Below are 25,204 nucleotides of genomic sequence, written 5' to 3'. Positions count from 1 at the left end.
AGACATTACTTTGCAAATGTCTGTCTAGTCAAAGCCATGGTTTTTCCAGTAGTCATGTACGGATGTGAGAGTTGGACCATAAAGAAAGCTGAGCACTGAAGAATTGATGCTTTTGAACTGTGGTGCTGGAAGACTCTTGAGATTCCCTTGGACTTCAAGGAGATCCAACCAGTCAATCCTAAAGGAAATCAGTCCTGAATATTCATTTGAAGGACTGATGCTGAAGCTGAAACTCCAATACTGTGGCCACCTGATGTGAAGAACTGACTTACTGGAAAAGACCCTGATGCTGGGCAAGACTGAAGGCAGGAGGAGAAGGGGACAACAGAGGATGAGATGGTTGGATGGCATGATTAACTTGATGGACATGAGTTTGAGCAAGCCCCAAGAGTTGGTGATGGACAGGGAAGCCAGGCGTGCCTGCAGTCCATGGGGTCACAAAGAGTCGGACAAAACTGAACAACTGAACTGAAATTCAAAAATGAATTTCACCCTCATACCAAAAACCATATTCTAAACCTTTAAAATTCTACCATACTTAACCACTGACATGCAGGGAAATCAGTAACACCTACACAGGATCTACACACTACATGATGAATAACACCTACACAGGATCTACACCCTACATGCCAGGCTTTGTTCTCATACATTTCCTTATCAATCCTAAAAATCCCATGAAGTAGATACTATTATCATTACTGTATTACAGATAAGGAAACTGAAACAAAGAGACATTAAGTAATTTGACTGACGTCACTAGTGTGAAGTTAAGTTTTTGAAACTGGCTTGGGGCTCCAGAGTCCATGCTCTTAGCTGTTATCTTACACTGCTTCTCCATATGACAGAGATTAACTTCCTCACCACATGAATTCGTAGAATCAAAGTTTCAAGCAAGTAGACTCAGTAGGAAAGTTACTCTACATCCTAGATCTCAACACCAGGAAGTTCTAATCAACAGAACTGGGCTGTGACCCAGCATCCATAGTTTTAAAAGTACCACACGTGATTCCTAAAAGTCTTGGTTAACATTCAGTGCTCTAGGTTTCTAATTAGACAGTTCTTAGCTGAACCTTTGGGGTGGGGGTGGGGACATACATATACACATATACACACTCTTTCACAAATATACGTGTGTGTTTTCTTTCCTATCCCCCTTTTCCCAAAGAAACAAGACTGAGAAGTAGAAAAGCATAAGATAAAGCCAGAAAGTCAACACACGTTTTTAATGCCATGTTAACCAGCCTTGAGTATTACTTTAATGGTGACAGTAACAAAAGGAAGACTTTTCTGTTTGTTTTTTTTTTAAACAAGAGACAATCAGACTTGTGCACTAGAAAATAACTCTAGTGGTTGTGTAGAGATGAGACTCTGGGCAAAGAGACTGTAGAAACGAAGAAAAGTCTGCAGAGAACGCAAGACTAAATGTCTGAATGAGCTAAGCGCTGAGAACGAAGAGGATGCAGCAAATTTAAGAAATCTCTTTAAGGTACAACTAGTAGGATCTGATCAGTCCTACTATCTTATTGATTAAATGCTGTTACAGAAATGGACATCTCCAAGTTTGTTTTACATGCAACCAAGTAGATGATGATGCCATTAACTAGATCTGAACTTGCTGAGGAAGGAGTAAGCAGGTTTCACTGGTCACAACAGAATTATTTGAAAGAGGGGTAGCCTTTGGCATGAAAAAATAATTTAGGTGCAGCGATGAGAATGGGTGTAAGTTTGCAACCTGTGAGAATAAATGCGGTGGAGAAGCAGAGTTAAATAAAAGACGCAGTCAGGTTATGAAAGGTAGTGAGTGCCTGGAAGGAAAGGTTGAAAAAAGTCCTATTTCACAACTCCGCTTCATCATCTCAAAGGTTCTATCAAAATCAATCCACACCCGAAAGAGCGAAGTGTAGTTCAAATAGAAAGGATCCCTTAGAAAGTCCTAGATTGGATCAGTCCAGATAGAAAATCTTACTATATGTAATGAGTCAAAGAGAAGATCAGCACCCATCCTAAAGACTAAAACAGACAAGACAACCAAAGACCGAGAAAATTCGAAAACGATGACCATCATTTAAAATATTCAGTATGCAGAAGGACGTAGTTTCTTAATGCTTATATCACTTCATACAATCTTAACTCCAATACCAGAAATAATGACTAGCACCACATCCATTCTGGAGATAAAGACCTTGAAGGACAGAGAAGTCACGCTTGCTCAATTTTGCAAGGTCACAATTCAGAGTAAAAGTACTGTGTTATTCTGGCTAGTAGTTCCTACACTAAAGCACAAACGCTGTCACACAATTCAAAATGGGATGCAGAGGGCGGCGTAAAGAAAATGAGTGAAATCAAGGAACGGAGGAAGCTATCCGCGGAAAGTAAACAGTCCTTGGTATGAGATGAGTCATTACCGCACCCAACTGTTTACGAAATACTCCTCCAACTGGAAAGGTTGCCAGTAGTATGTATGCCACGGTAGTACTAACAGGCATTAAGACGTTCCCTTGGAACATGAATAAGCACTAGGCGATGAAATATCCTCCGCACCTAATCCTAATTCCTAACGAAAAACGAGGCGGTCAATGACCAACTCTCGTAAAACGACACGAGAGTCTCCCACGGGAACATCACAGCTTTGCCTCAGAAATAAATACCGTAACTAAGGCCTTCCTAGACAAGCGTGGGATGTTGTAAATCTCCAGCTCCCTGAGAGGAAACATCCCTACTGCTCACCATCACCAATCAACTCGGCAATCTGGTAAAATGGATCCAATGCGCTCCTCTAAGTGCACAGCTGTAAAGCACCTGTTTTTAGCTCCTCCCTAATAGGACAAAGATGCCTTACCAGAGTGAAGTAGAGGAAGGCAGAGGCGAATCTGAGTGACGCCTCAAAGGAAGACAGAAAAATTCCTGGAGTTCTTAGAGTGACAGAAAGAACGACAGTCAGAGAAAATCGAGCCAGAAAAAAAAAAAAAAAAAAAAAACACGGAATAGGGGAACCACCTGTCTCTCAGAAAAGGCAATACCGATAAAAGCCCCTCGCCCTGGGGAAGAGCGGGCCAAACAGCACCAAGGCCTAGCTAGTCTTGGAGTAGGAGCCGGGTCCTCAATTCCCGGGCTGAGCCGGCATTCTCGAGAAAACAGCTGACAACCAGGCATCTTTTCCTACATCCTCTACACGTTGTTCCGGATACAGAAAGGCCCTCGCATCCCTCCCAAGCCGGCCTCCAAGCAGCAAAAGCAGCCCTACCCGGAGGAAAACAGGAGTGTCCTCCCGGGGCCGTTACCTACCTTCCCGCTCACAACACCCGCCGCCGCCATGTTTCCTGCGCGTGCCTGTGATGACGTAGCAGCGCCTCACGTGTCTCCCAGACTCACAACAACATCCGGCAAAACTAGGCTGACATCCGGGCGGGAAAGGGGCGGGGAGAGGCGGGAAGGCGGAGGGGTGAAGGGGCCGGGGCGGGAGGAGCAGCCTGACGCATGCGAGCTGAGTAGGAATCGGAGGCTACTAGCGTGGAGCCTCAGGTACAAGTACCAGTTTAATTTTCCTTGGCGAGTACGGAAGTTGAAGTGGTCATATTTTGGAGTTTGTCTGGGAGCGAGGCTGTGAGCTGTTCGCAGGCCTCTTCAGCTTGGTATGATGGAAAGAACACCATACTGGGACCCAACAAACCTGATCTTGGCTTTGTGGCCATAGGCAAGCCACTTCCACTTTCGGCTTCAAAGTCTCATTTGTAAAATTGAGATAGGGCTATAGTGAAGTTTAACGGAATCCAGCCCTCTCTCCGAAGCGCACACACAGAGAGTTTTAGCCTTCGTGTAAAGTTTCTGACGTTGAGTCTGGTGACTGCCACTGACATATGACCAATAACAAGGTATTTTGATAGGAACTGCGATAACACCACGCCATCGTTGCTCCAGAGTCCAGCGCACAGTATCTCATAACTCCTACACAGTTGACTGGAAATAAGTTTTTAAACTCATCCAAGCTTCAGGATGGAAAAATGAGAATTGGCTATGGAGTGGTTGTAAAGATCTCATGGGACAGTGCATATGTGGTGAGATGATTTGCTGAGATATTAAGATAATAATTTGTTTTGTTCTCAGTGTTGTAGAAAAATGTCAGAATGATAGGATCCTACCCTTTATCGCTCGGCACACAATATGGGACTTCGCTTGCCCCTGTACTGAATAAAAGTTTCCTTTGTACCCAAAACACCTGTGCACATTGAGGTGCTTCTCTCTTCCACAGTGGAGAGAGGTTAGAGGCTTTTGAGGTTGGTTGAGTGAGTGGTAATCAATGGGGATAACAGAGGAAGGGGGTTGCTACTTCTGGAAATATTGAAAACCTAATGGGTGAAGGAGGTCGCAAGACCTTAGTTGGGAATGGACTTAGTAGGACTGCATCAGAGATACCACCCATCGCTAAGATCCCATGCCCAAGTTTTGGTATTCAGTTGGCAAAACAGTTCACCCGCAAAGGATGAACAAGCTGGGGAAAGGATCATATTAGCAGTAACCAACACTGAGTGAAGACTTGAGGGCCTTCTCCAAGAGTACTGGACTGTGTGACTCCTGGAACCTTCGTGCAATCCTAGGTGTGATGTGTTGAGCCCTAATCAAGACACAGATTAAGTTTTCCATCAGCTTGGAGTAATGGGGTGCCGGGGTCCAGCCCCAACAGGATCCAGGGGAACCCTCAGGATGAACGGCGTCGGCGAGAGAGGGACACGTAGGACCGGCCTTGATGGGGCCAAGTCTGCTAGGGAAAGAGAGAGAGAGAGAGAGCAGACCAGGATATGCGGCAGAGTCTGGCAGTTGCTTTATTTTTCACCATCGCCTTTATACCCTAAGTTGGTACATTTCTAAGGGGCAGATAAGCATACAGACTTAGTTTAACACTATATCAGCTTGTCCTTCACGAAACCAGGTGTGCTCTGTATATTTTTTGTTTATGAGAGTCTTTTCCCATAGATTTTTTGTACATTATCTTCTAAGTTGATCTAATAACCACTTTTAAAACAATATTTTTTGTATTTTCTAATAGGGATTCCTTACCCCCCAAAGGACTCTGTGCCTATTAGGGCCTTTTTAATGGTTAATCTCAATGTGTAATATCTTTTGGCTTTCAGGCCTGTTGACAATTTATGGCTTGCACCTGGTGCAACTTTAAGCAACTTCAGTAACCGACTCTGTCTTTTTTGTAGTTAATCTATTTTCTTTCTATTAGGTGTCATCTCCATGGGAACTAGATAGGATTACAGTTTTACAGAACAGAAATGCAAAGGATTGCAAAAACAGCAGATATGGCACAAAACAGGCTCTTAGTCTAAAAGTTAATTACCTGCAAGAAGTCACCAGCTAATCTCTATCTAAACTATTTTCTATTAGGCACATTTGTGGCTATAATATTTGTGGAGCTTTTCTCACCCCGCGAAGGGGCCTATGCTTAATAGTTTCTTTTGTTAGCATACTGTGCTTAGGACGTTTAGAACAATTATGAGCATTTTGTGCAATGAGAGCACACATTTATCAAACAAGCCAGAATGCCAGCAAAAGGGTTTGAATTGAAGCATTTCCTTCATCCCTGGCCCCTTCATAGGGTACCAGCGTCCAGGAGATTTATTAATTAGGGTTTTAAGTTGGTCCTCATTTAGTGAAAGAGGAGCAGGAGAGCTCTCGGCAGGCAACACAAGAATCCGCAGCAGGGCAAACAAGAACAACAGCAGAAAAGGGGGGAGGATATAGGGTAGGGTAGAGGGCGAGGCCAACCTGGAGGGTCCCTTATCCTAGACGGCCTTGCCTGTCAGGTATTTTTCTCATGACCTCATCATGGATGGGATCCCAGACGGCCTTGCCTGCCCGCTATTTTCTTCATGACTTCGTCACGGGTGGGACCTTCCATAATGGCTCCAGACAAAGGGGTGTCATTAGAGGAAAATTTTAATGACATCTCTTATGCCCAGTGTTTTGGAGAAAATTGAAGCCCTTAGTACAGTACTCAGAATCCAATCCTCAATAAATGGTAGCTATTATTGATATTTATATGACAAACTTGGGAATTAAAGGCTTGTCATTGAAAATTTGGCAAAATTTGGTTCATCTGCTACTTCATGTTCTTAAGCCTCATCCTCCGACTGCCCCTTAAATTATGGTGTTACCTTGAGCATCCTTGGATTATCCTTGGACTTCCTTCCTTTTTTCCAAAAATAATTCTGTATTATTATCTTGATGTTCTGATATAACCACCTAAATGTTGATGGTTCCCAAATATCTCAAGCCCCAGTCTCTCTCCCTTTTCTAAAATCTAGAGCCTGGATATACTGCCAACTGGAACTTTTAAGTTGAATGGCCCACTCACACCTTAAAAAATCCTAAATCTTTACTACTCAAAATGTAGTCTGCAGGCAAGCAATACCATTATCTCCTGAGAGCTTGTTAGAAATGCAGACTCCTATGTCCCACCACAGACCTACCAAAAAAAAAAAAAAAAAAAAATCAGCATTTTAACACATCCCCAGGTGATTTGTGTATATAGTAAACTTTGAGAAACATGATCTTAAATGAAACTTAAATTTTGCTTTTCTTCTTTGAAAATGACTACCATTTACTGAACTAGAGAGGCAGTCAGAATCCAGTTTCTCCAGGAAAGTACTTCTATCATGGTATGCCTTTTTGGTGTGTCTTCTGGGAAACAACACCATCATGTCTCTCCTTCCTATCCCCACTACCACTCCTGCAGTTCAGGTCTCTCATTACCGCTGATTTGAACAACTATTCTGGCATCTTCATTCATTCTCTTGCTTTTGTCTTTATCTTACCCCATCTCATCATTTGTATTCCTACCAGATTAATCTTTCTAAGCATAAACATGATCATGTGACCTCCCTGCTTAAAATCTCTTAATGGCTCCCTGTCTCTTCAGGAAAAAGTCCAAATTCTCCAGCATAGCTAGAAGCACCTTCATAAGTTGTTGTTGCCTACCATTTTAGCTTTACCTTCCCAACTCAGACCCAGCTCTCCAACCACAGCCAAATAACTGTTGTTCCTAGAATGCCCCATGCTGTGTCCCAAGATTGCTTCTCACTGTAGCAGACTGACTTGGTTTGGATCATGGAATTATCCTTGAGCCGGTCGCAGTAACCCAAAATATATAATGTTCTGATTGGCCAGATTTGAGTCACATACCCACAGCTCCAGTCAAAGTACATGTAAATAGCAGAAGAGTAATTCTCAGAGAAAAGTCCATGAACTATTCCAGAAAAAAATGAGTGACTGCTAAGCATGCAAGCAGAGATCAACGAAAGAGGTTCCATTTCTGCACTTTCATGGTATCATGCTGGAAAATACTTTGTGGTTTAATGTACTGCCTTCCTTTCCTTACTAGGCTATGAATTACTGTAAAGCAGGGACAATGCTTTTTATATGTGTTACCACTGCATCTGACACAAATACCTGACCCATAGAAGATATTAAATAAAAGTTTAACAAGTTAATAGCTAATTTGCCATTTAGAAATGGCATAGCTATACTTTACATTCTAACACCCCAAAAAGATGTCCTTTTCATTATATGGGACTGGAATGCAGAAGTAGAAAGTCAAGAAATACCTGGAGTAACAGGCAAATTTGGCCTTGGAGTACGGAATGAAGCAAGGCAAATGGTACAGAGAGTTTTGCCAAGAGAACACACTGGTCATAGCAAACACCCTCTTCCAACAACACAAGAGAAGACTCTATACATCAACATCACCAGATGGTTAATACTGAAATCAGATTGATTATATTCTTTGCAGTCAAAGATGGAGAAGCTTTATACAGTCAGCGAAAACAAGACTGACTGTATAAAGCTGACAAAGCTGACTGTGGCTCAGATCGTGACCTCCTTGTTGCCAAATTCAGACTGAAATTGAAGAAAGTACGGAAAACCACTAGACCATACAGGTATGACCTAAATCAAATCCCTTATGACTATACAGTGGAAGTGAGAAATAGATTTAAGGGACTAGATCTGATAGACAGAGTGCCTGAAGAACTATGGACAGAGGTTCAAGACATTGTACAGGAGGCAGGGATCAAGACCATCCCCAAGGAAAAGAAATGCAAAAAGGCAAAATGGTTGTCTGAGGAGGTCTTACAAAGAGCTGTGAAAAGAGAAGTGAAAGGCAAAGGAGAAAAGGAAAGATATACCCATTTGAATGCAGAGTTCCAAAGAATAGCAAGGAGAGATAAGAAAGCCTTCCTCAGCAATCAATGCAAAGAAATAGAGGAAAACAACAGAATGGGAAAGACTAGAGATCTCCTCAAGAAAATAAGAGATGCCAAGGGAACACTTCATGCAAACATGGGCTCAATAAAGGACAGAAATTGTATGGACCTAACAGAAGCAGAAGATTTTAAGAAAGGTGGCAAGAATACAAAGAAGAACTATACAAAAAAGATCTTCACGACCCAGATAATCACGATGGTGTGATCACCGACCTAGAGCCAGACATCCCGGAATGTGAAGTCAAGTGGGCCTTAGGAAGCATCACGACGAACAAAGCTAGTGGAGGTGATGGAATTCCAGTTGAGCTATTTCAAATCCTGAAAGATGATGCTGTGAAAGTGCTGCACTCAATATGCAAACAAATTTGTGAAACTCAACAGTGGCCACATGACTGGAAAAGGTCAGTTTTCATCTCAATTCCAGAGAAAGGCAAAGAATGCTCAAACTACCACACAATTGCACTCATCTCACACGCTAGTAAAGTAATGCTCAAAATTCTCCAAGCTGTGCTTCAGTACTTAAATCATGAGCTTTCAGATGTTCAAGCTGGATTTAGAAAAGGCAGAGGAACCAGATATCAAATTGCCAACATCCGTTGGCTCATTGCAAAGGTGAAAGAGTTTCAGAAAAACATCTACTTCTGCCTTATTGACTATGCCAAAGCTTTTGACTGTGTGGATCACAACAAACTGTGGAAAATTCTTAAAGAGATGGGAATACCAGACCTCCTGACTTGCCCCTTGAGAAATCTGTATGCAGGTCTGGAAGCAACAGTTAGAACTGGACATGGAACAACAGACCGGTTCCAAATAGAGAAAGGAGTACATCAAGGGTGTATATTGTCACTTTGCTTATTTAACTTCTATGCAGAGTACATTATGAAAAACGCTGGGCTGGATGAAGCACAAGCTGGAATCAAGATGACCAGGAGAAAAAGCAATAACCTCAGATATGCAGATGACACCACCCTTATGGCAGAAAGCAAAGAACTAAAGAGCCTCTTGATGAAACTGAAAAAGTTGGCTTAAAAGTCAACATTCAAAAAACTAAGATCATGGCATCTGGTCCCATCACTTCATGGCAAATAGATGGGGAAACAATGGAAAGAGTGACAGACTTTATTTTTGGGGGCTCCAAAAGCACTGCAGATGGTGACTGCAGCCATGAAATTAAAAGACACTTGCTCCTTGGGAAAAAGTTTTGACCAACCTAGACAGCATAGTAAAAAGTAGAGATGTTACTTTGCCAGCAAAGGTCTGTGTAGTCAAAGCTATGATTTTTCCAGTAGTCATCTTTGGATGTGAGAGTTGGACCATAAAGAAAGTTGAACACCAAAGAATTGATGCTTTTGAACTGTGGTGTTGGAGAAGACTCTTGAGAGTCTCTTGGACAGCAAGGAGATCCAACCAGTCCATCATAAGGAAATCAGTCCTGAATATTCATTGGAAGGACTGATGCTGAAGCTGAAACTCCGATACTTTGGCTACCTGATGCAAAGAGCTGACTCATTTGAAAAGACCATGCTGCTGGAAGGGATTGGGGGCAGGAGGAGAAGGGGACGACAGAGGATGAGATGCTTGGATGGTATCACCGAATAGATGGGCATGAGCTGAGTAAACTCCGGGAGTTGGTGATGGACAGGGTCACCTGGTGTCCTGCAGTCCATGGGGTCACAAAGAATCAGACACAACTGAGTAACTGAACTGAAGTGAAACTTTACATTCAAGAGGAAAGAGACCATTTTCAATGATATTCTCTGTCTATATGCAAAGGGGAAGTAAGAATGTCAGAATTTCAATGTAATTTGTTTCGTTTGTAGGATTTTACTACAGTAGAATGAAAAAAACATAGTAAATTTTTGTTTAACAAGTGTACAGCTTTTTTAAAAGTAGCATTCATAGATTTAATGTAAATAAAGTCAGTGTTTCTTATAACTTAAAATAATTGCTGTCTTAAAGGAATTTAGTAATTTTATAGTTTCTTCACTCTCGTAAACTACATAGCCATTGACTAATTATAACTTATCACTCAAAAAAATCATATAATGCAAAAGAATCTTAAGAAGCACCTTAAAGAATCTTTGGACCTGGGTGGGACTTTAGAGAGAATCTTCTGGGTTTTTCAGTTGGAGAAATTGAGGCTCTTAGAGATTAATGGTTTGCCAAAGTCATGAGCTGCTTTATGGCTGTCTAGAGACTTCATTAGAGATGTGTCTTAGTTGGTTGTGCTACACTTATCATCTGAAAGTGATCACTCCCCTCTCTAAACTACTGCATTTAATTAACTGTTCAGTTTGATTTTCACACACCTCAGTTTGACTGACCTGTTTATCTTTCATGGATTATTCCATGTCACACATCATGTATTAAGATTCACCCAATGTTGCCAGCATTCATTTATCCCTACCTTGCCTGAATTCTTATAACAGTCAGACTAAAAACTTTGTTTTAGTGCTTAACTATACAAGATAGTGGGCTTCCCAGGTGGCTCAGGGGTAAAGAATCTGCCTGCCGATACAGGAAAAGTGGGTTCGATTCCTGGGTCAGGAAGATCCTTTGGATGAGGAAATGGCAGTCCCATTCCAGTATTCTTGTCTTGAAAATCCCATGGACAGAGGACCCTGGCAGGCTACAGGCCATGGGGTCACAAAGAGTCAGACACGACTGAGTGAGCGAGCGCACACACAGCAGTATGCATGCCCCATACAAGGTAGCGCCGTGAAGAAGGCAAAGACTTTGGTGACGATCAAGAGATTCCTGGAGTTCTCTTGGGATAAATTGGCCAGCTGAAGAAATCAAACCTGTAAGTATTAACAGTTGGGAATCTCCACTGAAATGACCCAACCACATCATTCTACCATGAAAAACAAAAATCAACAGGCCCCACCTTTATACCTAAAACTTCCAATCAGCTTTTGGTTCCAGTCTCTTAAATATGAACAGATAACTATGGATCACTCCACATTTGAAGAAGATCTTTAAGTAGAAAGGCAGAGACCAAAATGAACAAACCAACAAACAAGCAATTCAAGACAAAAAGGCAATGCCCAGAAGAAAATGTTTTAATTGTAATAAATTCCTTTAAGAGATGAGAGAAGACTTTGTATCCATGAAACAAGAATAAAAGGCCATGTAAAAGAATATTTAGGGAACCAAAATAAGTTTTTAGAAATTAAAAATATGCTAACATAAATTCAAAAGCCCATAAACAGATTAAAAGATAATCTGAGGAAATGTCCCAGAAAATAGAACAAAAACAGAAAGCTATGAAGAGAGAAAAGTTAAGAAAATTAGTGGAGTAGAACAGGATATCTTAAATCCAAATAAACAACAGCAAGCAGAAAATATGGAAGAAAGGAAATTATTAAACAAAGTAATTCAAAAAATTTCTCAGAAATGTCAGATGTTTATTTTCAAACTGAATCAGCACACTAAGCACCCAGCATAGTGTAACAGAAAGACTAACAGCAAGGGATGTAATTGTAACATTTCAGGACAATGAGATTCAAAAGAAGATTGTAAAAACATGCACAGTTGGGGAAAAATATCATGTTGCATGAAAAGGACAAGAATAAGTATATATTTGAATTTGCTAGTAAAAGCATGGGAAGATGTAGGACAACAGAGTAAATGATTTTGTCTCATTCACATTTCCACCTGAAAGGTTCTCCATGTAAGGACTCATGAGACTAGATTAAGTCCACCTAGATAATTCCTGACACTCTCCCCTTCACATCAGCAAAGTAATTTTGCTGTGCAAAGTAACATTTTCTTGAGGTTCTGGGAATAATGGCATAATATTTTTGGGAGGAAATTGTTCTTCCTATCACACACGTCAATACACATTTTATTAAAGACATAAAAGTGGCAAAATGAGCACCTAGAAGATGTTCAACTTCATTAGTCATAAGGGAAATGCAAAGTAAAGCCGTAATGAGGTATTTCTGCCTACTTACTAGAGTGGCTAAAATAAAAAATATGGGTAACACCAAACCTTTTAAGGATATGGAGAAACTGGATCACTAATACATTGCCTGTGGGAATATAAAATGAGACAATCACTCTGGAAAATACTTTGTCAATTTCTTATAAAATGCACTTACCATATGATCCAGCAGTTGTTCTCTTGGTCATTTATCCCAGGGAAATGAAAACTATGCACAAGTCCCTATGGACTATGGACTGTGGACTCCAAGGAGATCATACCAGTCAATCCCAAAAGAAATCTACCCTGAACATTCATTGGAAGAACTGATGCTGAAGCTGCAATACTTTGACCACCTGATACGAAGAGCTGACCCATTGGAAAAGACCCTGATGCTGGCAAAGATTGAAGGCAAAAGGATAAGGGGCCAACAGAGGCTGAGATGGTGAGATAGCATCACCAACTCAATGAACAAGAATTTGAGCAAATTCTCTCTGGGAGATAGTGAAGGACAAGAGAGCCTGGCATGCTGCTGTCTATGGGGTTGCAAAGAGTTGGACAGGACTCAGCTACTGAAGAACAACAAAATTGATACATGCAACAACTTGAATGGGTGAAGAGAATTATGCTGAATGAAAAAAAAATCAGTTCCACAATGGTTAATGCTACATGACTCCATTTATATAATGTTCTTGAGATAGCAAAATTATACATATTAAAAACAGATTATTATTTCCAGGGGTTAGGGATTAGGGAGGAAGGGGAAAAGGATAGGAGTAGCTATAAAAGGAAGGAAGCTTTGTGGTGATGGAGCAGATCTGTATCTTGGTCAGAGTGATAGCTACATAAATCAACACAATAAAATTGCATACTATACTCAGTGTTCACGTACATAGACAAATAAGTGCATGTAAAACTGGTGAAATCTGAGTAAATTCTGTGGATTGTATCAAAGCCAATTGCCTGGGTTTGGTGCTGTGCTGCTGCTGCTGCTAAGTCGCTTCAGTCGTGTCCGACTCTGTGCAACCCCATAGACGGCAGCCCACCCGGCTCCCCCGTCCCTGGGATTCTCCAGGCAAGAACACGGAGTGGGTTGCCATTTCCTTCTCCGAGGCATGAAAGTGAAAACTGAAAGTGAAGTCGCTCAGTTGTGTCCGACTCTTCGCGACCGCATGGACTGCAGCCTACCAGGCTCCTCTGTCCATGGGATTTTCCAGGCAAGAGGACTGGAGTGGGGTGCTATTGCCTTCTCTGTGATATTGTACTACAGTTATATAAAACATTATCATTGGGAAAAAGTGGGTGAAAAGTATATGGAAATTGCCCATACTTTTTTTTTTTTTTTTTTTTGGCAAATTTCCAAAGTTTTTATGTATATTAGATATTTGAAATTCAGTTATATATTTTTAAATGTGTATCAAGATAGCCAACTTTGGCTGCAAGTAGCAAACAATCCAAATGTGGGGGAAAAAAGGGGGGGAAGGTTAGATCAGGATGGGCCAGACAGAAAGTACCTGGTGAGCAGCTGGAGACACCGAGTGCAGACGGAGAAGGAGCTCTGAGAAGGGGCTGGGAGGTCAGAGGGCCATGGAGCCGGGATGGGAGACTCCTGAGCAGGCCTGTCTGCCCAAAAGAAGGGCCACCGCCTGGGAGAACCTTCTGCTGGAAGCAGACAGGGTGACCGCAGAGACAGAGTACTTTGGGAGGAGAGGTGATGGGTCCAGGGGTGGAAGGGGTGACACGTCACAAGGGCAGATGCCCCACCGTCTATGCCAGCAGGAATCTGAGTGCAGAGGCTGTAGCTCCAGAAGCAGGTGGTGTATAGAGCTGGTGAAGCTTAAAGAGAGTCAGTAGGTGAGGGCAAAAGTGAAAGGTTCGAGAGCAAAATGTTTGAAAGTCATGCTGAAAAATTATGCTGTATCATGTAACTTTGTGCTACTCTGTGTCAGAACTGTGACAATTCCCATGTTCTACCGCGAGGCCCTTGTTAGTTGTACTGTGTGCTAAGTCACTTCAGTCGTGTCTGACTCTGCAACCCCATGGACTGTAGCCCACCAGGCTCCTCTATCCATGAGGATTCTCCAGGCAAGAATACTGCAGTGGGCTGCCATTTGCTCCTCCAGGGGATCTTCCTGACCCAGGGATCGAACCCTGCCTCTTACATCTCCTGCATTGGCAGGCAGGTTCTTTACCACTAGAGCCACCTGGAAAGCCCCTATTTTATATATAGTGGTGTGTGTCTATTCAATACTCTGTAATGGCCTATACAGGAAAAGAATCTAAAAATGAGCAGATATATCATAGTACACCTGGAACTAACACAACATTGTAAATCAACTATACTCCAATAAATTTTTTTTTAAAAAATTGTCACCAAAAAATGTATTATAAGTGGATTTTGTTTTGTCTCACAAAGCAAAAATTCAAAAGATAGTCAGGATGGATTAATTCATCACTCCAAATGGGTCATCAAAGACCCAGCCTCATGCTGTATTTCTCCCTCTTCATTTCCAGAATGTTGGTACTTGGTCCTAGAACTGTCCACTGAATCTCAAAATGATTACAGCAGCCCCATTAATCACATCCTTCTATAAAAACATGCAAAGACCAGGAGAACGTTTCTTTCCTGGGTTCCTTTTTTAAGGCTAATGAAAAGACCTCAGGAGGTTTTCTGTATAATCAATGGCCAGAATTGCATCTTATTCCTCAAATAGTATGGCTCTGGAAATGTAGTATGGTCCTGAGTATACAGTTCTCAATACTAGAAAGCAGTTAGCAAAGAAAACGGGAAAACCGGTTATTGGGTAGACAACCTGTATGTCTGTCACACCATAAGTACAGTTGGGGTTGAAAAATTTGTTTAACCCTTGATACACTTGAAAAGTAATAGCTCTGTCATTACCTGTTATATCTGAGGACACTGTCATCACCCCCATGAATAACTGCAGCAACTACTCCCTGCCTAAAATATTTTCTCCTTCTAATTCTTTTCCAACAGTGAGGCTCAATAATCTTCTTAATCTTTCCTTTTCCCCCCCTTAAGTCACAATGTCATTAATCCCATAAATCACCCACCAATTTTTCACCAACACTGATGGAATGAAATTCAGCACCCCTACTTGACCCTTCAGCCTATTTTCCATCATTCCCTGCAGAACTTTATACTCTAATGACCCCAACTATTTAGGTTCTTTGAACACTATGCTATTTCTTCCTTTGCTGATGTGCCCTCTTCAACCTGGCATGCCCTTGCTTTCCATTCCCAAACCAATAAATTTCCACTAGGAAATGGCTCCTTATTCTTCAAGAATCAACCAGGGTATCAGTCTTTCTCCTGGAAGGCTTCTCCACAATTCTTCATCAGAATGGTGATAGACAAAAGAACCTCTACTAATAAAATTGTAAGAGTAAGCTAGAAAAGCAATAAAGAGCAATTGAAAAACTAATAAACAAAAACTTCAAACCTGAGGCATGGTTATATATAAGGAGTTTTTGAGTGTCAATTGTTTCTTAGTGGCAGCCTGTATATACAATATTTTTTTCTCTGATGTTATGATGCTCTAGAAATGAAAGACCCCTGTTAGGCAAATAATAAAAAATAGCCTCCCAAACTGCTGATTATTCATAAAATGTTTCCATTTATTTCAGAAGAATAACATTGCTAACTACTGAGAAATGGAGTTATTGTTGAAGCCTGAGGAGGTATTCTTGTTTTCTCCTATCAAGGCACATATTACCCAATATTAAATGTTTCCTTCTCAGTTTCATTGCTTTTACCCACTTACATTTTTCTCTCCTTTAGTGTGTCATGGAGATTTATGTTGTTAAATGTTTTTTTAAAAAAAACTATAATAGAAGGAGGAAAACAGAAAATTTATAAGCTATTTGGGGAGAAAAACTAATATCAACATAATAATCATTTAAATTATATTGATATGAATCTACAGCATTTATCTTTTGTACTCTAATGAAGCTAATGGAAAACAAAAACTAGCAAATTCAGATATCTGCATAAATTGAACCCTTGAAAATAACAGTTGCTACAGTCTACTACTCCATCCACAGTTTGGGGGATGTATTTCTCTACAAAAGCTGGAAAGGCATTATTGCAAATGTTCCCTACAAATAGTATGTGCATGCATAATTGAGTCCATATTAAACATTAAGAAAAGACATATAGTATACATGAAACATGATTTCATTAGCTGATAGATCAGGAGTCCTGCCTCCTAATCCTGTTACTGGAATTTAAGAATGCTTCAGAGCCCACTGCTTAAGTGCACTATTTGGTTTCCGTACCTGTTAAGGCGTGAAAGAGAACAGACAAAAGGCCCTAAGTATCTGCAGTGTAGATTCTAAAGCAAACGCCAAACTCCTGAGAGCATAAGAGGAATTCCACTTTCTACTTTAAGCAATGTGTATTGACTAAAATTTTAAAAACCAGTTTACTTTTCCTCCCTCATTGTTAGAAAGTTCTTGTTCTGTACTAAAACTGGATTCCTTGTTGTCAGTTCAGTTCAGTTGCTCAGTCGTGTGTGACTCATTGCAACCCCATGAACCACAGCTCGACAAGCCTGCCTGTCCATCACCAACTCCCGGCCTTCACCCAAACTCATGTCCATTCAGTCGGTGATGCCATCCAACCATCTCATCCTCTGTCGTCCCCTTCTCCTCCCACCTTAAATCTTTCCCAGCATCAGGGTCTTTTCAAATGAGTCACCTCTTTGCATCAGGTGGCCAAAGTATTGGAATTCCAGCTTCAGCGTCAGTCTTTCCAGTGAATATTCAGGACTGATCCCCCTTAGGATGGACTGGCTGGATCTCCTTGCAGTCCAAGGGAATCTCAAGAGTCTTCTCCAACCCGACAGTTCAAAAGCATCAATTATTCGATGCTCGGCTTTCTTTATAGTCCAACTCTAACATCCAAACATGACTACTGGAAAAACCATAGCTTTGACTAGACAGACCTTTGTTAGCAAAGAAATGTCTATACTTTTTAATACGCTGTCTAGACTGGTCATAACTTTCCTTCCAAGGAGTAAACGTCTTTTAATGTCATGGCTGCAATCACCATCTGCAGTGCTTTTGGAGCCTCCCAAAATAATGTCTGTCACTGTTTCCATTGTTTCCCCGTCTATTTGCCATGAAGTGATGGGACGAGATGCCATGATCTTAGTTTTCTGAATGTTGACCTTTAAGCCAACTTTTTCAGTCTCCTCTTTCGCTTTCATCAAGAGGCTCTTTAGTTCTTCTTCAATTTTTGCCATAAGGGTGGTGTCATCTGCATATCTGAGATTATTGATATTTCTCCTGGCAATCTTGATTCCAGTTTGTGCTTCATCCAGCCCAGCGTTTCTCATGATGTACTCTGCATAGAAGTTAAATAAGCAGGGTGACAATATACAACCTTGATGTACTCCTTTCTCTATTTGGAACCAGTGTGTTGTCCACTTCTAACTGTTGCTTCCAGACCTGCATACATATTTCTCAAGAGGCAGGTCAGGTGGTCTGGTATTTGCATCACTTTAAGAATTTCCCAGTTTGTTGTGATTCACACAGTCAAAAGCTTTGGCATAGTCAATAAGGCAGAAGTAGATGTTTTTCTGGAACTCTCTTGCTTTTTTGATGAGCCAACAGAAGCAATTTGATCTCTGGTTCCTCTGCCTTTTCTAAATCCAGCTTGAACATCTGGAAGTTCACAGTCCACGTACTGTTGAAGCCTGACTTGGAGGATTTTGAGTATTACTTTACTAGTGTGTGAGATGAGTGCAATTGTGTGGTAGTTTGAGCATTCTTTGGGATTGGAATGAAAACTGACCTTTTCCAGTCATGTGGCCACTGTTGAGTTTCACAAATTTGTTTGCATATTGAGTGCAGCACTTTCACAGCATCATCTTTCAGGATTTGAAATAGCTCAACTGGAATTCCATCACCTCCACTAGCTTTGTTCGTCGTGATGCTTCCTAAGGCCCACTTGACTTCACATTCCAGGATGTCTGGCTCTAGGTTGGTGATCACACCATCGTGATTATCTGGGTCGTGAAGATCTTTTTTGTATAGTTCTTCTTTGTATTCTTGCCACCTTTCTTAAAATCTTCTGCTTCTGTTAGGTCCATACAATTTCTGTCCTTTATTGAGCCCATGTTTGCATGAAGTGTTCCCTTGGTATCTCTAATTTTCTTGAAGAGATTTCTAGACTTTCCCATTCTATTGTTTTCCTCTATTTCTTTGCATTGATTGCTGAGGAAGACTTTCTTATCTCTCCTTGCTATTCTTTGGAACTCTGCATTCAAATGGGAGTATCTATCCTTTTCTTCTTTGCCTTTCACTTCTCTTCTTTTCACAGCTCTTTTTAAGACCTCCTCAGATAACCATTTTGCCTTTTTGCATTTCTTTTCCTTGGGGATGGTCTTGATCCCTGCCTCCTGTACAATGTCATGAACCTCCGTTCATAGTTCTTCAGGCACTCTGTCTATCAGGTCTAATCCCTTGAATCTATTTCTCACTTCCACTGTATAATTGTAAGGGATTTGATTTAGGTCATACCTGAAGAGTCTAGTGGTTTTCCCTACTTTCTTCAATTTCAGTCTGAATTTGGCAACAAGGAGGTCACGATCTGAGCCATAGTCAGCTCCCGGTCTTGTTTTTGCTGACTGTATATAGTTTCTCCACCTTTGGCTGCAAAGAATATAATGAATCTGATTTCAGTATTGACCATCTGGTGATGCCCAGGTGTAGTCTTCTCCTGTGTTATTGGAAGAGGGTATTTGGAGGCAATCTCAGGTAAATCCTTACCAGCAATGAGACTCTGGGCATGTGATTTAATCTTCTGAGATTTGTTCCCTCAGCCTGTCAGTAGTTCAATGTTACAGTCCAAAGGTATGTAAGATGTTGAACTTGTGGTCCTATGAGTCAGGAGCCTTGCAGCTTAACTGGAGCAGAGCCACCAGACAGCACAGAAAACAGCAGGAGGTCCACACTAGAAACCTGGTGGCCACGCATGGGTCAGTTGCAGAGTGTGAAGGCTCTGGGGGCTTAGACATAGTGGTTCCCACCTTCCAACTGACTCCCTGTAAGTACCCCACCAGGCTCCCACAGGGCTGGGGGCTGAGGGAACCCAGAGAAAACCACCTCTCCACAACACTGGCTCTAAATTACCTTTAAGATCAGCAGGTAATCAGAATTTTAAAGACACAGTGCCTGGTGAGTCTCTCGTATATTTTTCTATGAGGAGAATCAAGAGATTCAAGACCCTAAGCACTCCCTTTATTTTATACAAAAAATTTGATCATTTTATTTGAAGCGCAGATGTCATAGTAAACATGTCAAAATAACTGGTTCATTTCTCCAGATACTCAATGCCCATATTTTCTTAGTGGCTATTCAGTCAGCATGCCATGCCAGGAACCATGGGAATCAGGAACACCTGGGAGAAGCCCTGAAGAGAATAATTTAGGAACAGAGTTGTGTCCAGCTCTTTTGCAACCCCATGGACTGTAGCCTGCCAGGCTCCTCTCTCCATGGGATTTCCCAGGCAAGAATACTGGAATGGTTTGCCATTTCCTTCTCCAGGGGATCTTCCCAACTCAGGGATAGAACCCACATCTCCTGCACTGGAGATTCTTTACAGCTTTACAGCCAGGGAAGCGCTAACTGCTGTGTTGCCTTTGAAATCAACCAATCTCTAAGTTAAGGGTTACAGTAAAATGCAGGGACTGAGTCAGATGATTTCTCCATCTCTATGTTAGATTGCAAAAATACCCACATGTATCTATCCTTTGCTGTATGCATCTCTCTTTACAAAGTGTCTTTACAGCTCCTTGAATCAAAAGGTGGAATATTTTACCTCCTCCCCAGACCTATACATAGAAAACTATAAAACACTAATGAAAGAAATCAAAGAGGACACAAATAGATGGAGAAATATACCGTGTTCATGGATTGGAAGAATCAATATTTTGAAAATGAGTATACTACCCAAAGCAATCTGTAGGTTCAATGCAATCCCTATCAAGCTACCAATGGTATTCTTCACAGAACTGGAACAAATAATTTCACAATTTGTATGGAAATACAAAAAACCTCAAATAGCCAAAGCAATCTTGAGAAAGAAGAATGGAACTGGAGGAATCAACCTGCTTGACTTCAGGCTCTACTACAAAGCCACAGTCATCAGGACAGTATGGTACTGGCACAAAGACTGAAATATAGATCAATGGAACAAAATAGAAAGCCCAGAGATAAATCCACCTACCTACGGAACCTTATCTTCGACAAAGGAGGCAAGAATATGCAATGGAAAAAAGACAACCTCTTTAACAAGTGGTGCTGAGAAAACTGGTCAACCACTTGTAAAAGAATGAAACTAGAACTCTTTCTAACACTATACACAAAAATAAACTCAAAATGGATTAAAGATCTAAATGTAAGACCAGAAACTATAAAATTCCTAGAGAAGAACATAGGCAAAACACTCTCTGACATAAATCACAGCAAGATCCTCTATGACCCACCTCCCAGAATATTGGAAATAAAAGCAAAAATAAACAAATGGGACCTAATGAAACTTAAAAGCTTTTGCACAACAAAGGAAAATATAAGCAAGGTGAAAAGACAGTCTTCAGAATGAGAGAAAATAATAGCAAATGAAGAAACAGACAAAGGATTAATCTCAAAAATATACAAGCAATTCCTGCAGCTCAATTCCAGAAAAATAAATGACCCAATCAAAAACTGGGCCAAAGACCTAAACAGACATTTCTCCAAAGAAGACATACAGATGGCTAACAAAGACATGAGAAGATGCTCAACATCATTCATTATCAGAGAAATGCAAATCAAAACTACAATGAGGTACCATTACACGCCAGTCAGGATGGCTGCTATCCAAAAGTCTACAAGCAATAAATTCTGGAGAGGGTGTGGAGAAAAGGGAACCCTCTTACACTGTTGGTGGGAATGCAAACTAGTACAGCCTCTATGGAGAACAGTGTGGAGATTCCTTAAAAAGGAAATAGAACTGCCATATGACCCAGCAATCCCACTCCTGGGCATACACACCAAGGAAACCAGATCTGAAAGAGACACGTGTACCCCAGTGTTCATCACAGCACTGTTTATAATAGCCAGGACATGGAAGCAACCTAGATGCCCATCATCAGATGAATGAATAAGGAAGCTGTGGTACATATACACAATGGAATATTACTCAGCCATTAAAAAGAATTCATTTGAATCAGTTCTAATGAGATGGATGAAACTGGAGCCCATTATACAGCGTGAACTAAGCCAGAAAGATAAAGACCAATACAGTATACTAACGCATATATATGGAATTTTAAAAGATAGTAACAATAACCCTATATGCAAAACAGAAAAAGAGACACAGATGTACAGAACAGACTTTTGGACTCTGTGGGAGAAGGAGAGTATGGGATGTTTCGGGAAAACAGCATCGAAACATGTATATTATCAAGGGTGAAACAGATCACCAGCCCAGGCTGGATGCATGAGACAAGTGCTCAGGGCTGGTGCACTGCGATGACCCAGAGGGATCGGGTAGACAGGGAGGTGGGAGGGGGGATCGGGATGGGGAACACATGTAAATCCATGGCTGATTCATGTCAGTGTATGGCAAAAACCACTACAATATTATAAAGTAATTAGCCTCCAACTAATAAAAATAAATGGGAAAAAAAAGAAAAAAAAAAAAAAACACCTCACCCCCTTGAATCCGAGCTGTCCTTGCAACCTGCTTTGTCAAGGGATGAAGAGCACTCGAAATTCATCTTGTGTATACAGAGTATCAAAAAGAGGCGACATCTTTCCTTCTGAGCTCCCCCAAAACATCACCAGACCTGTTACTAAAGCATAGTTATGACTATTGGCCACCTCGTAAGGGAGACCACTCCCTGACAGAATCTTAGCAGTGTCTCAGAAGAGAGAGAAAGAAATGGCACCCCGCTGCATTGTTCTTGCCTGGGAAATCAGAGGAGCCAATTGGGCTACAGTCCGTGGGGTCGCAAAAGAGTCAGACACGACTGAGCAACTAAGCAACAGTAGCAGAGGGAAGTCAGAAAAAGAATGTTGTAGGACTTCGGACTCTTGAGTTCAAGTGCTTTAAACTGAGTCTTTCAAGGCAAGGAGCTGATAGAGATCAGACAGATTCATGGTATTTTTTCAAAATTTAGTGGACAAAGAGACGAGAGGATATTGAAGTGATTCTTGCCACTTGTAGTTAAATATAAATTGTTGTAAATACTTGCAAACTAATTGCAGAAGTGATCAGTCTACTGTCTCAGATAAATTCATCTGCGGGGTCTTCTAAAGTGAAATTATTTATTGTTTACAGCAATATCCATTCCAGGCAAAATTTCCTCAAATAACTAAGTAAATTTGACATAGGTGGTCTATAGTCTTATATAAGTCAAATTGTCACAGATTCTCAATTTTTAATCCATTTCCACTTTATGGGCATAACATTATTGATAATCTTCTCTTGTTATCGTTCATATTTCTAATGTAATTATAGTTATGTTTTCCTTTGTCTTTCATTATATGTGTGCCCTTCTTTTTCCTTTAAAACATTTCCAAGTTTTTCTATTTTAAGCTTTTCATAGATCTAGTTTCTGAACTCGTTCTTCCTCTTCATGGTGTCTTAGTTTTCGCTTTCAGCGGATTCTAATTTATATTTTTTATCTCCTTCCTTCTGCCTGCTTTGGGATTTATTCTATTGTTCTCTTTCTAATTTCTTAAGTTAAAACTTTATCCTATTACTATTCAGTAATACAAACCTTTTCTAATACAAACCTTAAATATATAAATTCCCCAAAGAACAACTTCTGCTGCATCTCATGAGTTTTTCTGTACATATATACAGTATTTTCATTTATCATTCAACTCTATCATTCATTATTTTTAGTTTACAGTATGATTTCTTCTTTGACCCATAATTATTTTATACATTTTACAAATTGAAAAAAATTTCATATTGTTGGGCATTTTATTTTTATTCATATTTTCTTCCAGTTTCCAATTATTTAGATATAATTGACATACAACATGTGTAAGTTTAAGATGTATATGTTGATTTGATACATATATATTGCAAAATTATACCACGGTAGCAGTAGTTAATACCTGATCACTTCATGTAATTGCCATTTCTTTTTGGTGGTGAAAATATTTAAAATCTACCTTCTTAGCAACTTTCAATTATATAAAACCATTAACTATAGTTAACTACATTGTTAACTATAATCAGCACACTGCATGTTAGATTCTCAGAATTTATTCATCTTTTAACTGGAAGTTTGTTGGTAAAGAATCTGTCCACAATGAGGGAGACCCATGTTTGATCCCTGGATTGGGAAGATCCCTGGAAAAGGCAAGGGCTACCCACTCCAGTATTCTTGCCTGGAGAATTCTATGGACAGAGGAGCCTGGTGGGCTACAGTCCATGGGGTTGCAGAGTTGGACATGACAGAGCAGCTTTCACTTTTACTTTGTACCCATTGACCAAAAATCTCCCCATTTCCCCCTACGTTCAGCCCCCAGAAACAATCATTCCTGTCTGTTTCTAAGAGTGTGGCTATTTTAGATTCCACATTAAAGTGATATCATCTAGAATTTGGATGCCTCTATAAGTGTCAGACTTTATTTTTTTGGGCTCCAAAATCACTGCAGATGGTGACTGCAGCCATGAAATTAAAAGACGCTTACTCCTTCGAAGGAAAGTTAATGACCAACCTAGATAGCATATTAAAAAGCAGAGACATTACATTGCCAACAAAGGTCCACCTAGTCAAGGCTATGGTTTCTCCAGTGGTCATGTATGGATGTGAGAGTTGGACTGTGAAGAAAGCTGAGCACTGAAGAATTGATGCTTGTGAACTGTGGTGTTGGAGAAGACTCTTGAGAGTCCCTTGGACTGCAAGGAGATCCAACCAGTCCATCCTAAAGGAGATCAGTCCTGGGTGTTCATTGGAAGGACTGATGCTGAAGCTGAAACGCCAATACTTTGGCCACCTCATGCGAAGAGTTGACTTATTGGAAAAGACCCTGATGCTGGGAGGGATTGGGGGCAGGAGGAGAAGGGGACAACAGAAGATGAGATGGCTGGATGGCATCACCAACTCGATGAGCATGGGTTTGAGTAAACTCCGGGAGTTGGTGATGGACAGGGAGGCCTGGCATGCTGCGATTCATGGGGTCACAAAGAGTCAGACACAACTGAGCAACTGAGCTGAACTGAACTGATATGACTTATTTCACTTGGCATAATGTCTTCAAGTTTCATCCATGTTGTCACAAATGGCAGCATATCCTTCTGTCTCAAGGATGTATATTTACATTTCCACATTTCTTTATCCATTAATCTCCAGATGGACACTCAGCTTGTTTCCATATTTTACCTATTGTGAATAATGTTGCATTGGCCATGGAAGTGCAGATATCTCTTCAAGACACTAATATAATTTCCTCTAGATATATACCCAGAAGTAGGATTTGGGGATCAAATGTAGTTTATTTTTAATTTTTTGAGGAACCTCCATACTGTTTTCTATAGTAGCTGTACCAATTTACATTTCAATAGCAATGCACAAGGGTTCTTTTATCTATATTCTCAACAACACTTGCTATCTCTTGTCATTTTGATGGTAGTTGTTCTAACAGGTATGAGGTATATATCTCATTGTGGTTTTGATTTGCATTTTCCTGATGATTAGTAATGTTGAGCATTTTTTAAATTTATTTTTTTATTGAAGGATAATTGCTTTACAGAATTTTTCTGTTTTCTGTCAAACTGCAACATGAATCAGCCATCGGTATACATATGTCCCCTCCCTGTTGAACCTCCCTCCCATCTCCCTTCCCATCCCACCCCTCTAGGTTGACACAGAGCCCCTGTTTGGGTTTCCTGAGCCAGAAAGCAAATTCCCGTTGGCTATCTATTTTACATACGGTAATGTAATTTTCCATGTTACTCTCTCCATACAGCTCACCCTCTCCC

At 40.7% G+C, this 25,204-nt stretch overlaps 1 protein-coding gene across 1 annotated transcript in view; it reads right to left on the bottom strand.

The window, feature by feature from the left end:
* Positions 1 to 3,352, bottom strand: part of TBC1D15 (TBC1 domain family member 15) — a 72,345-nt gene extending 68,993 nt beyond the window's left edge. The window contains exon 1 of the mRNA XM_065934090.1: positions 3,289 to 3,352. Within this exon, the coding sequence (XP_065790162.1) occupies positions 3,289 to 3,318 (30 nt within the window). The 5' untranslated portion in view covers positions 3,319 to 3,352. The remainder of the gene's footprint in view (positions 1 to 3,288) is intronic.
* Between the last annotated feature and the right edge of the window lie 21,852 nt (positions 3,353 to 25,204).

This window comes from Muntiacus reevesi, chromosome 4 (assembly GCF_963930625.1).
Source record: "Muntiacus reevesi chromosome 4, mMunRee1.1, whole genome shotgun sequence".
NCBI classification, from domain to species: domain Eukaryota; kingdom Metazoa; phylum Chordata; class Mammalia; order Artiodactyla; family Cervidae; genus Muntiacus; species Muntiacus reevesi.
This window is presented reverse-complemented; position numbering and strand designations above follow the sequence as displayed.